The 13,079-nt window shown below is 46.8% G+C and overlaps 1 protein-coding gene and 1 long non-coding RNA gene across 3 annotated transcripts in view; one reads left to right on the top strand and one right to left on the bottom strand.

Annotated features, from left to right (window-relative positions):
• The window catches only part of KIF6 (kinesin family member 6), a 309,007-nt gene that overhangs the window by 261,113 nt on the left and 34,815 nt on the right, over positions 1–13,079 (top strand). For both annotated transcript variants that reach the window (XM_088445329.1, XM_088445328.1), the window contains one exon: positions 9,747–9,797. In XM_088445329.1, coding sequence (XP_088301455.1) covers positions 9,747–9,797 — 51 coding nt within the window. The remainder of the gene's footprint in view (positions 1–9,746; positions 9,798–13,079) is intronic.
• Positions 1–13,079, bottom strand: part of LOC148507948 (uncharacterized) — a 69,834-nt gene that overhangs the window by 38,764 nt on the left and 17,991 nt on the right. The window lies entirely within an intron of this gene.

The raw sequence follows: 13,079 nt of genomic DNA, 5'->3' as shown, positions 1-13,079 counted from the left end.
AAAGCTAAATGCTATTCTTCACCACTTCTTCAAAGACGCATTTATGCACCTGTCGCCGCTGTTTAAAAACCCCAATTACCTTTAGCAGGCCAATTTGGGGGTACCCATAGTGATCCCTTATGTCAGACCATCTTTTGGGGGGTGACAGGCTGATTTCTCCAAACGTGACCGGACTTTGCGATACTTACCTTTCCACCAGTCCCGTTTTTGCCGATTCCTAATTGAATACAGGGATAAGCGGGCACGCGCCCGATACTTTATCCCCTAGAAAAACGGCAATGATGGCAAAAAGTCCGACCTCTGACTTTTCGCTTCAAATTGAATACGGCCTTTAGTGTAAGTGAAAGCCTGAATATGCATATTGCCAGAGACGAACAGGCAGCAATCTATAAGTTAACCTTTACGGCTCTGGGCCAGCTGTGCATGGCTTAGCCGTCTGTCATTTATTTTGATAAATTGGAAAACTACCTTTTTTTTTATCACCGTTACAGAAAATCATCTTTATCACCAGTCTTCATACATAAGCCCCTAAGCTTCTGCAGTATGTGCTGTAATGTATCTGTGTAGCTGAACACTAAAGAGTGGAATGAGGGACTTCTCCAATGTATGTGCATTGCTAAAAATAAAAATAATGCTCTGCCCTGTCACAATTTTCTCTATTGGGCTGATCAACATAGTTCTACACATTAACTTTAATTGAATCGCCCCAGCATCACTCACACAGACATCAATTAGTGACTGGCTGCTGATACAGGGTCGAAAAGCTCAAATGTTAAAGCATAACATTGCAGTTATTTATTTTAATAGTTGCTGTGATATTACTGGATATACCCTTGTGTGTAAACCCACCAATCACTGCAGAAGATTTCTATTAGGTCTGCAAACAGCAATCCTACATGTTATTCTGTTGGCTATCAGAGATGTGACCAGAGCAAGGAGAAGAAAATATAATAAATACAATCAATAGCGAGTTTCAGTCACCATGGAAATCTGTATATATGCTGCAGACAATGAGGGACGCCAAGTACCTTCCATGGCCCCAGTAAAGCTTGCTTAGTACAAATTATTGCAATTATCAACATGCTACATTCACTGAAGCTGCTAGACAGGCAACAGCAGGGAAATGCAATGGGAACCTGACTACAGGGCTTAGCTGTAAGGGATAATGTATCCACATTCGGGACACCTCCTTAGATTTCCTGAGCATCAGTACAAGAGTCACTTCTCTCTCCCATAAATAAATGTATCAACTACGGCGATTGTCGCTTTGTCAGGTGTAATGTCATACTGTATTGACTTTATATTGCTACCTACCCTAAAAAATATATCCCTCTCTAATGAGCACTGCCCCAAGAAATTATCTATCCTTTCATTTGATCTTGTAGAATTGTTCTATCTCCATTCCAGGCACTGTTCCTCATTTTCTGCATTCCTAGATATTAATCAAGGTGAAAATCGAATCACTCCTGTCTAGAAACAGTTTCCCTTGGAACAGAATCTGGTTTTCAGGATAGATGGGGTAAGCCAAGTGTGATTAACCCTTCCCTGTCCTAGGAATGGCTAGGTGTCCTATCTACTTCATCTTATATATTTTCTGTAGTCACATCTATGATGTGCTATTAATCAGCCCTATAGTGCAGTCCTCATATAATCCATTAGGGAGAGATTTGTATTCCAAAACAACAATGATTTAAGCACAATCTACACAAAAGCAATCGGCCTGTATCTTAACTTAATCCCGCTAATAAAACTTCCTGGCGGGAGACATACGTTCTGGCACAGCTGATACAGTTATGGGGCTGAGATGTTTCATGATGATCAGCTTGGCCCTGGTTCAGCATGATCATTAGATGCAGTCTGCATACGGAGGATTATAGTTTATATACAGGTAATGTATAGATGACAACACCATTGTATTTAACTGATATGGATGGCTGGAAACACAGAATAGGGTGGAAAGTAGAGCCGCAGTAGAGCTATATAAGTAAGAAGTAATGATAAAATGATTTTATAGTGGAAACAATTATGAAGCCATGCAGGGAGCCTACCACTATACCCTATCCCAGAGGTTCCAAAACTCTGCCAGTACAGTCCACGTTTTAAGGATATCCATGCTTGGGCACAGGTGACTTAAATAGTTCCTCAATCAATTTGATTTAACCATGTGGACTCAAGCATGGATATCCTAAAAACCTGGACTGTAATAATGGAGTTTGGGAATCTCTGCCCAATCCTCAATGGTCTATAGTCACTGTCTCCTCCAGAGCCTTGTGCTGGTCATCACACGACACAGGGTCACATCTCTGGTAGTGGAACAGTGACAAAGCTTAATGTCTTCCCGCTTTTGACCTGTCCTCAAAGAAGCAAAGTCCGTAGAGGCTTCTATTTATATCCAACAGGCACAATCCTGAACCAGCCGTGCAGGAGTAGTGAAGTAGAAGGTAGAACAGTAGACAGCCTGCTGGGTTTCTTTTAAGCCCGGTCTGGTTCCCACAGTGGCATGGCCTCGGTGGGGCTGAATCCAGGTCACAGGACACGAATTTGTATGGTCATAAAAGATGACTCCCTTAAGCACGTGTACCATCCCTAGAGCATCCACGAGTGTCTTTTGGGCAAAAGTGGTTCCACAGCTGTTCAACACTTCCAGCTAAATATGGCTGGTCTTGAGCAGAGGAAGTCACCTGATCAGAGATGTACGCTAATGACACTGCAGCAGCTGCAAATTTGTACGGAGCGACTTTGTGAAAATATGCAAATGTCGCAGCCGCTGTGGTTTTTACTGTGACACCCACCAGTGGCTTCGCAAATCCAAACATCTGCGTACAAAGAGGCATCGATCGCAAATCAGTCGATTATAGGACTTATGAGTAACTCTATGGTCGTGCAGAATGGGCTCCGGCACGGAGACACCGGAGCTATTTTTTTGGGGGCGTATCGGATCACAGTCACAGGCAGAGATACGCCCTGAAAACGGTCACGTCATACCTGTGTTTTAGTCACCACCACCCTGTTGCCAACCACAAACAGTCCCTGCCTGTCAATCACTTTGCAAATGAATCCATACGATGGTAATGACACGACGCATGCGCAGCGAGACTAAGACCCGTGCGCCGATCACCGATAATCGCTCAACTGCGCAAAAATCAGCTTTGCGACCATCTCTGAATCAGAACCAAAGTCTTTATGTTGACTTCCCAGTGCCTCTGGGTGACTTAGTGCCTAATTCAGCCCCGCTCGCGAGCGCAGAGCGCTCGCAAGCGGGTCGATGGTGCCCTAATGCGCATGCGCACAACGGAGGGAGCTCCGTCATGCGCATGCGCGAGACCCGCATAGCGACAGCCAAGCTGTCGCTATGGGTCTCGCACCAAAGGGGGCGTGCTGTCGATGGTGAGTGACAGCACGCCCCCTTTGGTGGGCGTGCCGGGGGCGTTGCTGCCCAGACGGAGGCGTTCCCATGGGAAAGCCTACCGTCTGGGTCCGGCCCCACTGACATCACTAGTGATGTCACTGGGAGTGCTTTTGGCTCTGATCGAGCCAAAAGCACTCCTGGGCTTGCGGCAACTAGACCCTACCGCAGGGTCTCATCGCAAGCCCGATGGTCGCGACAGTCATGACCATCGCGACCATCTTTTTGGCCGCTCGCATAAGCTGTGGGTGGTCACCCACAGCTATACGAGCGGCCAGGAGGCCGCTCCATTTTTAGGTAGGAGGGCCCTGATTCAGAGCGAGCGCTCTGGTCAGAGCATCCGGCTCTGAATCAGGCCCTTAGTGCCCTGACAATCCCACGTGGAAGCTGCTCATTTAGGGAACATGTTGGAGAAGCTGGTAGCACTTAATACAAGGCATGCAGTACATCACCAGGCAGAGGGGATACCAGCAGACATCCATCTTTATTTTCAATATGTCTGGATCTGGAGCCGTTTAGTCTAGAATAAGCCCCAGGTGTGAGCAGTAATTCCCGAATATATGCAAATAGTCATCCTATTATAAAAATACAAAATGATTAAGTATCGTGATGATGAATGTAGAAATTTTCATTCAATAAATATTTGCCAGCTTGAATACATCTAAGTTGTAATTCACAATGTATAGACGAGAACATTCCTGGAATAACCACCGGCATAGGTATTTGTACTGAATCCAGAATGGAGGCTTTGGGCTGGATGTAATAGGATGTCAGTTTATTTGCACACCTTCTCGCACATTTTGAAGGTGCAATTTGTCCCGCAACTCTCAAATCTAATAGCGTACGAGTTTGCGGGCGCGAGTTTGACTGGCATGCGAGTTAAACTGTGGGTAAGCAAACATCTTGTAATGCGACTTTCACCTCACAGCACTGAGGTCATGGGTTCGATTCCGACCTCGGCCCTAACTGTGTGGAGTTTGTATATTCTCCCTGTGCTTGCGTGGGTTTCTTCCGGGTGCTCCAGTTTCCTCCCACACTCCAAAAATATACTGGTAGGTTAAATGGCTCCCAACAAATATTAACTCTAGTGTGTATGTGTGTGAGCATGTCGTAGGGAATATAGATTGTAAGCTCCACTGGGGCAGGGACTCTGTAAAGCGCTGCTGAATATGTGTGCTCTATATAAATAACTGGTAATAAAATAAGTGGTAATAAATTACAAGGTGCGTGTTTCACAGAAGCCTTTACAGATCAGTGAGATATTAAAGTGTAAAAATAAAAAAATGAGGTGGGATCCCCCCCCTTAATACATAACTAGCCTCAGGCTGTGTGAGCCATTCCTGGTTGTGAAAATCGGGGGGGGGGGGGGGGGAAGACGTTGGCGTCCCCCATATTTTCAACAACCTGCACTAGGCTCTGGGAGCCGGTCCTTGGTTGTGGAAATATGGTAAAGAAAAAAAAGAGTTGGGTTCCCCCTTATTATCCACAACCAGCACCAAAGGATGGAACCGCTCATTTACTGAGAGGCGGAGGCTCGCCTCTATCAGCCAATGAATGTTCAGGCAATGTATTTCTATGGGAAATGCAGAGGCTGCAGTGTCATTATCGAAGTACCGTCCTTAGGGAATGTTACTATGTCCAGTGGGTCTGCGTTTGTATTTTAAAATTATTTTAAGACGAACGTGGATTCCTACAAGGAACGAAGAGGACCGCAACCAAGGACTGGTTGAGAATGTTTTCTTTTTTTCAGGTACTGATCTGGATTCTACTTGAGAAAGGGGATAGAGCAGCGCTAGGGACAAAGTAAATATGTAGTGCGAGTGACTGAATGAGTGAGTTTATGTGTAATATAATATTACAACCTTCAGTGTGTGAGTGTTGTCTTTTTTAATATTTCATTTGCAGGTGAACTAGAGGTACCAGTGGGCCATTAATGTCCGCATGCTGGTACTGTGGTTCTCCAAGTATCAGCATGTGGGGGAGGCTTGTTGGAACCTCTAGTTCTCATGTGAAGGACAATATTATTTTAACTATTTCTAACACAATCAACACAGCACCCACCACCCAGGGGTGCCGGGGATAGCCCTTTATTGGGGTCCCCACCTCTCCAGGGATCACCGGGCCTGGGCTGACTAGCATGGACTGCGAATGCTTTGGTCGGGGGACCCTGTGAAGCGGGTCACATGACTGCGGGATCACATCCCTGCTAGAAAGAGCCCGATGCTGGTTGTGGTTAATACGGGAGGACCCCTACTTATTTTGTCCCCCGTATTTCCATAATAAGGACTGGCTCACTAAACCTGGTGCTGGTTGTTGAAAATATGGGGGACCCCTACGTCTTTCCCCCCCCATATTTTCACAACCAGAACCATCTCGCACAACCCGGTGCTGGTTGTGCTTTTAGGGGGGGACCCCACATTAATTTTTTTAACATTGTACTAGCTTCTACACACAGAAGCCTTCACGTCAGCTTGACGCAGTTAAATTACTTTGCTAGTTGCATGTAAGTAATTCTGTCCGAGTGATAAACTCACAATCTAGAACATTGGCTGAGTTGTATGTATCCCATGGGAAAACATCTGGATGCGAGTTTGGCCATTGCGAGTTGCGGGAAACATGCAAATTTGCATGTTCTTGCACCCTATTACATGTTGAAGTTGTAAAAAAATGTGAGTTTATCGCTAAACTTCCATTTTTTGCACCTTGTACCCTATTACATTTTAGCCCTATAGCTCCGGCCACCACAAGTCCTGGCTAACAATAAGTTGCCTTATGTGCAGTATCAGCTGACATCATCTGCACACTATGACATCACACACCTGTGCACATATGAAATCACCCTAAAGGGGCCTTAGCAGATCTTTCTCTAACTATGAAAGACAAAAGATTATCCCTTGAAAATTCCTGGGGCTGCGGTGACAGATATCTGTCATGTACATGACAGATTTTTGCGAACGCCGAACGATATTGCATAACATCATTCAGGGAGTTGATTTTTTTTAACGTTTCTATGAATTTTCATTAAAAATATCGTTCGTCGTTTGTAGTTTACCGCTTATAAACTGCCAGATATTTCTAATATCTGGCAGCGATAATTGACCAACATGTTGGAGAGACGAAAGACACAATTTATCGGCCGCGGGAGTGCGCATCTGTCAACGTTCAGGGCCTATCCATTAGCAGATAAATTGAACGACTGAACGATATATCGTTCAGTCATTCAATTTATCTGCTAATGGATAGGCCCCTTAACAATCTATGTAATTTATATCAAGAACAAGCCACAGAAAAGGATAATTTTTATGTTTGTCAGACAGTTTTCGCTCCAGACCTGCGGCGGGTCACATTATTCATTGTACAAGCACAAGCAACTCTTGATGTTCTCCTCTTAGTACCTTTGTGGTGCCTCAGTCTCAAACGTGTTGCCAAAACTAACAGATCAATCAAGGTTTCATGACAGCGAGCTGCAGGCTGAGCGGTTACTGCCTTTCCCCTGTGGATCGTTTAGCCAAGACAAGCTACATTTTACTCCAGGTCTTAGGAAGTGTCTTATCTCTGAAGCGAGTAGGAACTCTGCCAGAAGAAGCCCTTGTCTATTAATGCTTCTTTATAGATTGTTAATGATCTGATACGGAACTAGTGACAATGAAGACAGGGTCTCATTCAGACCCGATCGCGAGTGCTGTACGCTCGCAAGCGGGTCGATGGTGCCCAAGTGCACATGCGCACGACGGAGGGAGCTCCGTCATGCGCACGCGCGAGACTCGGCGAGCGACGGGGAAGCCGTCGCTCGGGGTCTCGCACCAAAGGGGGCATGCTGTCGATGGTGATTGACAGCACGCCCCCTTTGGTGGGCGTGCCGGGGGCGTGGCTGCCCAGACGGAGGCGTTCCCGTGGGAACGCCTTCCGTCTGGGTCCAGCCCCACTGACATCACTAGTGATGTCAGTGGGAGTGATTTTGGCTCTGATAGAGCCAAAATCACTCCAGGGCTTGCAGCAACGAGACCCTACCGCAAGGGTCTCGTCGCAAGCCCGATGGTCGTGATGGTCTTGACCATCGCGACCATAATCATGGACGCTCGCATAAGCTGTGGGTGGTAATCCAGAACTATGTGAGCGTCCAAGAGGCCGCTCCAATTTTAGGTAGGCCGGCCCTGATTCAGAGCCAGCACTCTGGTCAGAGCGTCCGGCTCTGAATCAGGCCCAAACTCCACTATAATTACTTTATAATACTCAAAGGGTCCTGTGTATTTGTATAAGAAATAAATAGTCCTAAACATACAATTCTTTATCGATGGGCCTTTTATTTTACACACATGCACTTCTTTTCCTCCACAACCATTCATTAGGGCATTGTGTGGTGGCACCTTTTTATGTCTGTTTGAACAGATACTTTGTGCGACATTTCCTGAATGTCTGCGTACACAATAATGCCACCGTATAGAATGGCCGTCTATGACATCTCTACCAACCCTTCATACGTTTGACTAGTTTCTTTATTCTCCCCTAAAATACTGTACTGCTCGTTTGATCCTCGTCTTAGGAAAGCAATAGAAATTGGGACTGTCTTTATTTCATGTATCACATAATTTATTTCCTTACATTGTGTAATCTGCGCTTGTTAATGTATTTCCCCTATAAAACCTTAAAAGGCCCCACATTCTTCCACTAAATAACATTTTTCAGCCTTTTAAAAAAGTTATTGTTTTATTGTTATAATTGTTATTACTTTTGTATATTTATCTGAGCACTTGAATACAGTAAACATAAATATCTGACTTCTCTTGACAAAATCTTGTTACTTTCATCTACTGCTCCCCATTCCTCCTCCTTGACAACTTTGCCATCTGGCTCCCCCCAATTCCTGTCCTCTGACACTACCTCCCTCATCCTCAGCAACTTTAACAATACTGCTGCCTCCCAACTTCTCTCCGCCACCTTTGGCCCGTCACAGTGTTCATCCTGCCACATCCACAGCCTCAGTCATTCCACCTCCTCCACTCTAACTCCTGCAACATTCTAACTTCTCACATAGTGCGTACACACTGGGCGATAAAGTGGACGACTGAACGATAACGATATCGTCATCGTTCAGTCGTTCACTTTATCGTCCATTTTTAACACCAAAAAGATGAACGATGACGACGACGCGCGGTCCCGCGGGTCGTTCGTCATCATCGTTCATCGGGCTGACATGCAGGCCAACCTGACGACCTCGTCAGGTTGCTGCATGTCAGGGAATGGGGGAGAGAGCCCAGCGCTGAACGATATCGTTAATGATATCGTTCAGCGGCTGTGCTCAATGTCATGAACGACATTGAGCACAGCCTGCCGGGGACAACACTACACGATATCGCTCAGGGAGCATATCGTGTAGTGTGTACCCACCATAACTCTTCTTTTCAGCTTTACAACCAACATCTCCTCTCCTGCACCCTCTGCTCAGCTTCCACGCCCTCCCCGGGTCCCAAGTCCTCTTTCATAAAGATTGCCCCAACCCCTCCATCTCCTTCTCACTGCACCTTATCATCCTCTTGGCTCCTTTCAGCTCCCTTCTTTGACCTGTCCCGACTCTCTCTCCCCATGACAGCTACTACTCTGACAGCGCACAAGGTGACTTCTCATTGTTTTATTTTAGAATGTAAGCTCCTATGAGCAGGGCCTTCTACCCTCTTGTGCTACTCCCTACTTAACTATCATCTACTTCTTACTCCCCACCAGGGCACCTAACACTTGGTTGCTTTGCTCTGCTGCTTATGTGGGTGTTATGGTTGTTATTGTAGCAAGATATATTATCCTTGTCCTGTATTGTATTGTTCTGTAAGTCACTGGTCACCTATTTGTCTATGTACTTTGTAAGGCGCTGCAGAACACTTGTGGCACCATATAAATAAATTATAATAATAATTTACTACCACCGTCCATGAATGAGTGTGTCTGTTACTGCATGTGCGGGAAATGGGTGTTTGTCTTACTACAGATCTGCACTGACAATACTGTGAGAACAATGCAATAGTTAGAGACAGAAAGATACGTTTATGGAAACAGCTGGTAAACCGGTTCAGTAGCCAACTCTTTCCAGTAACAACGTATTTATCGTTGAATTTGCCACATTTTCCAATTATTGTACCTGTTGGAATTGTTTAAAGATGGATGGATGCAAGATTTAAAATGTTGCATGGTGTAGGTGATGATTATCATAAATATATAGGAAATGTATCTGCTCCGGGAAAATCAGTTGCAATAAGTTTAGTAAGAGGCAGCATATTGAAGTGATGTTAAAGCCAGCAAGGTATAGATTTTTCTTAATGAATTCTTTCTCTGTTTCTCCCCCATAAAGATCACCTGAAAGCAAAAGTAGAACAGCAGAGATTGCAGAGGGCAGCCCTAGGTAAGTGTGAGGGACAGACTTGCTTTATACTGTGCCTACCATGTTCTACAATACAATTATTACTAATGATCAGCTTGCCAAGCCTGTCTGTGCAGTGCTCTGGATGCATTCCTTTACTTACTGAATATTCTAGTAGCGTGCCGGCCCAGCACCCTTACTGAGCATTCTAATGAACATTGAACCTGTCACACTGCAGCATTCAGTGCTGCGTTCTTCCTGCTCGAGACGCATAGCACTCATACCAACCTGGTGCTTCTCCTTCCCTGCCAGATGACAGCGATGAAGCCGTGAAGGTGCTGTATGCAGTGTCATACGGCGAGGAGAGTGTATCCCGTTTACTCTCATCATGGCAGTCATTGAGTTGATATGAAAGCAAGTTTCAGTGGTGCATCTAAAAACGCACGACACTGCAAGTGGGCATCTCAGTTTTTTTAAAATCACCCACGACATTAGCATAAGACTAAGACGCAACTGCTGCAAAAGACTGTGGGCCTGATTCAGACCCGGTTGCACTTGCTGAGCGCTCGCAACTGGGTCGATGGTGGCCCAGAGCGCATGCGCACGATGGAGCCGGCTCCGTCGTGCGCATGCGCGAGACCCGAATAGCGACGGGCAATCAGTCACTCCGGGTCTCGTACCAAAGGGGGTGTGCTGTCGATGTTGAGTGACAGCACGTCCCCTTTGGATGGCTGCCCAGACGGAGGCGTTCCCATGAGAACGCCTACCGTCTGGGGGCGGCACCACTGACATCACAAGTGATGTCAGTGGGAGATCTTTCGAATCTGTTTGAGCCGAAAGCTCTCTGGGGCTTGCGGCCACGAGACCCTACCACAAGGGTCTCGTCGCAAGCCCGATGGTCGCTCAGAGTGCTCAGGAGGAGAGCTCAGAGTGCTCAGGAGGAGAGCTCAGAGTGCTCAGGTGGAGAGCTCAGAGTGATTCTGAGTTGGACACAGGCCCTGATTCAGAGCCGGACGCTCTGACAGAGCGCTCGCTCTGAATCATTGCCGGTCTTTTCTTTTTTTAGAACGGCCTCCTGGCTGCTCGCATAGCTGTGGCCGACATCAGCAGAGTTCCGAGCAGCGGAAGCCCGACAGCGCTGGAAATCCCGATCGTGGATAGGTGAGTATCTACTAACCTAACCCCCCTAACCCTAACCCTCCTTAGGGGTGCCTAACCTAACTTCCACCCCCCAAGTGCCTAACCCTAATCCCCCCTCTAAGTGCCTAACCCTAACCACCCCCTTCCCCGCTGCCTAAACCTAAGTCCCCCGGGGGGTGCCTAACCCTAAGTCCCCCCCGGGGGTGCCTAACCCTCCCTCCTCCTAGCCTAACCCTAACTCTCAGGGGGGGTGCCTAACCCTAAGTCCCACCCGGGAGCCCTAAACCTAACCCTCCCCCCCCCGCGCGGCTGTCCGCTCACGGCGCCCGGCATCACTACGATTGGGATGCCGGGCGCCGGTCTCCCAGCGTCGGGGAAATGCGGGCGTCTACATCAGACGCCCGGCATTTCACCCTTGCCGGGATATGACGGTCGGGAAGCCGGCTGCCGGTATTTAGGCAGTCGGCTTCCCGATTGCTTCCCCCTCCTGAACACTCTGAGCTCTCCTCCTGAACACTCTGAGCTCTCCTCCTGAACACTCTGAGCTCTCCTCCTGAACACTCTGAGCTCTCCTCCTGAACACTCTGAGCTCTCCTCCTGAACACTCTGAGCTCTCCTCCTGAACACTCTGAGCTCTCCTCCTGAACACTCTGAGCTCTCCTCCTGAACACTCTGAGCTCTCCTCCTGAACACTCTGAACATTCTGAGTATTCCTCCTGATAATTCTGAGCATTCCACTGGAACACTCTACTGTAATGCAGAGGCTCTTAACCTTTTGAAGTTCTTGTACCCCTTCAGTTTTCAGCTTTTATTTCTCGTTCCCCATGTCAAATATTATTATGTATGATACTTGTTTTAGCAGAAAATTAAGTAGATATGTCCCTAGGACTTAAGCCTCATGGGAGGTTAGACCTACCATCCTTAAATCCTATATTAGATACATGGAAAAGCATCCATCCCAACCTCAATAAACAATTTACCTAAAAATAATTGAATCTGCATATATACTGTTGGGCTTCCACCATCAAAACTTTCAATGCGATGGTAAGTAACCATTGCATCAAAAGTATTCATTTGATATGCATATGCGCAAAAGACCGTGCTTGTGCATGCGCCATAGCCCTATAGCACCGCTGTCAGGGGACGGGACTGGGGGCATGACGAGGTAGAATCGGGGCCTGGAGCAATTCCTCTGACAAGTTGACCGATGCTGAGAGCTGAAGTCAGGAACAGCGCAGCTTTAGGGGGGGGGGGGGGAGAAAAAGTTAACCATCACAATACCATGGAATCCATACCATTTGATGGTGAAAAACATCGGAATGCCGCAGTTGAATGGTAAAAACACTACCATCACAAAAAGCATCGATTGTCTGCAAACAAGGACCATCAATCCCTAGCCGGAATTAGCGGGTGAGATAAAGTGCGCACGGAGTACAAAGTTGTTGTTTGTCTTTCTCTTTCCCTGGTTGCTGTTATTTTTGTTTTCCTTATAACCTAACGTTCCTTCTCTCTGTCCAGTCGGAGCTTTTAGACTGAGTTTCTAAGAAAAATATATTTAGTTTTGGCATAAATCTATAATCCGACAAGATGTATTTGTGTATTGCTGCGTTGTGTCCCTCTGATTGTGTAATCTCTGTGTGTGTGTATAGCCGAGAGGGATTCTGGCTCCTGACCTAACCCGGCATCGCTTCAGATCTAACCACACGCTCAGTTACATTTTGTCAGGTGGAATGAAGATCACAATCAGAGCCCGACCATAGCGAGGAACAGTCTGTTTATTAGATGCGTCACTCCGGTTATTACACGTGTTCATTTACATTATAGTTAATGACAGATTAGGAAACAGTTGTCTGTGGGATTTATCAGGGTGCATCACAGATTTCACCAATATAGGGGAAGGTCTTGGTCAGAATCTCATGGCGTTGCTGGGCTGACAATCGCTGCTTTCCCCTATGGCGTTGCTGGGCTGACAATCTCTGCGTTCCCCTATGGCGTTGCTGAGCTGACAATCGCTGCGTTCCCCTATGGCGTTACTGGGCTGACAATCGCTGCGTTCCCCTATGGCGTTGCTGAGCTGACAATCGCTGCGTTCCCCTATGGCGTTGCTGGGCTGACAATTTCTGCGTTCCCCTATGGCGTTGCTGGGCTTACAATCGCTGCTTTCCCCTATGGCGTTGCTGGGCT

The sequence above is a fragment of the Taudactylus pleione genome, unplaced genomic scaffold (assembly GCF_031769625.1).
Source record: "Taudactylus pleione unplaced genomic scaffold, aTauple2 ptg000378l, whole genome shotgun sequence".
NCBI lineage: Eukaryota > Metazoa > Chordata > Amphibia > Anura > Myobatrachidae > Taudactylus > Taudactylus pleione.
Note: the sequence above shows the minus strand (reverse complement) of the source record. Positions and strands in the feature narration are given on the sequence as shown.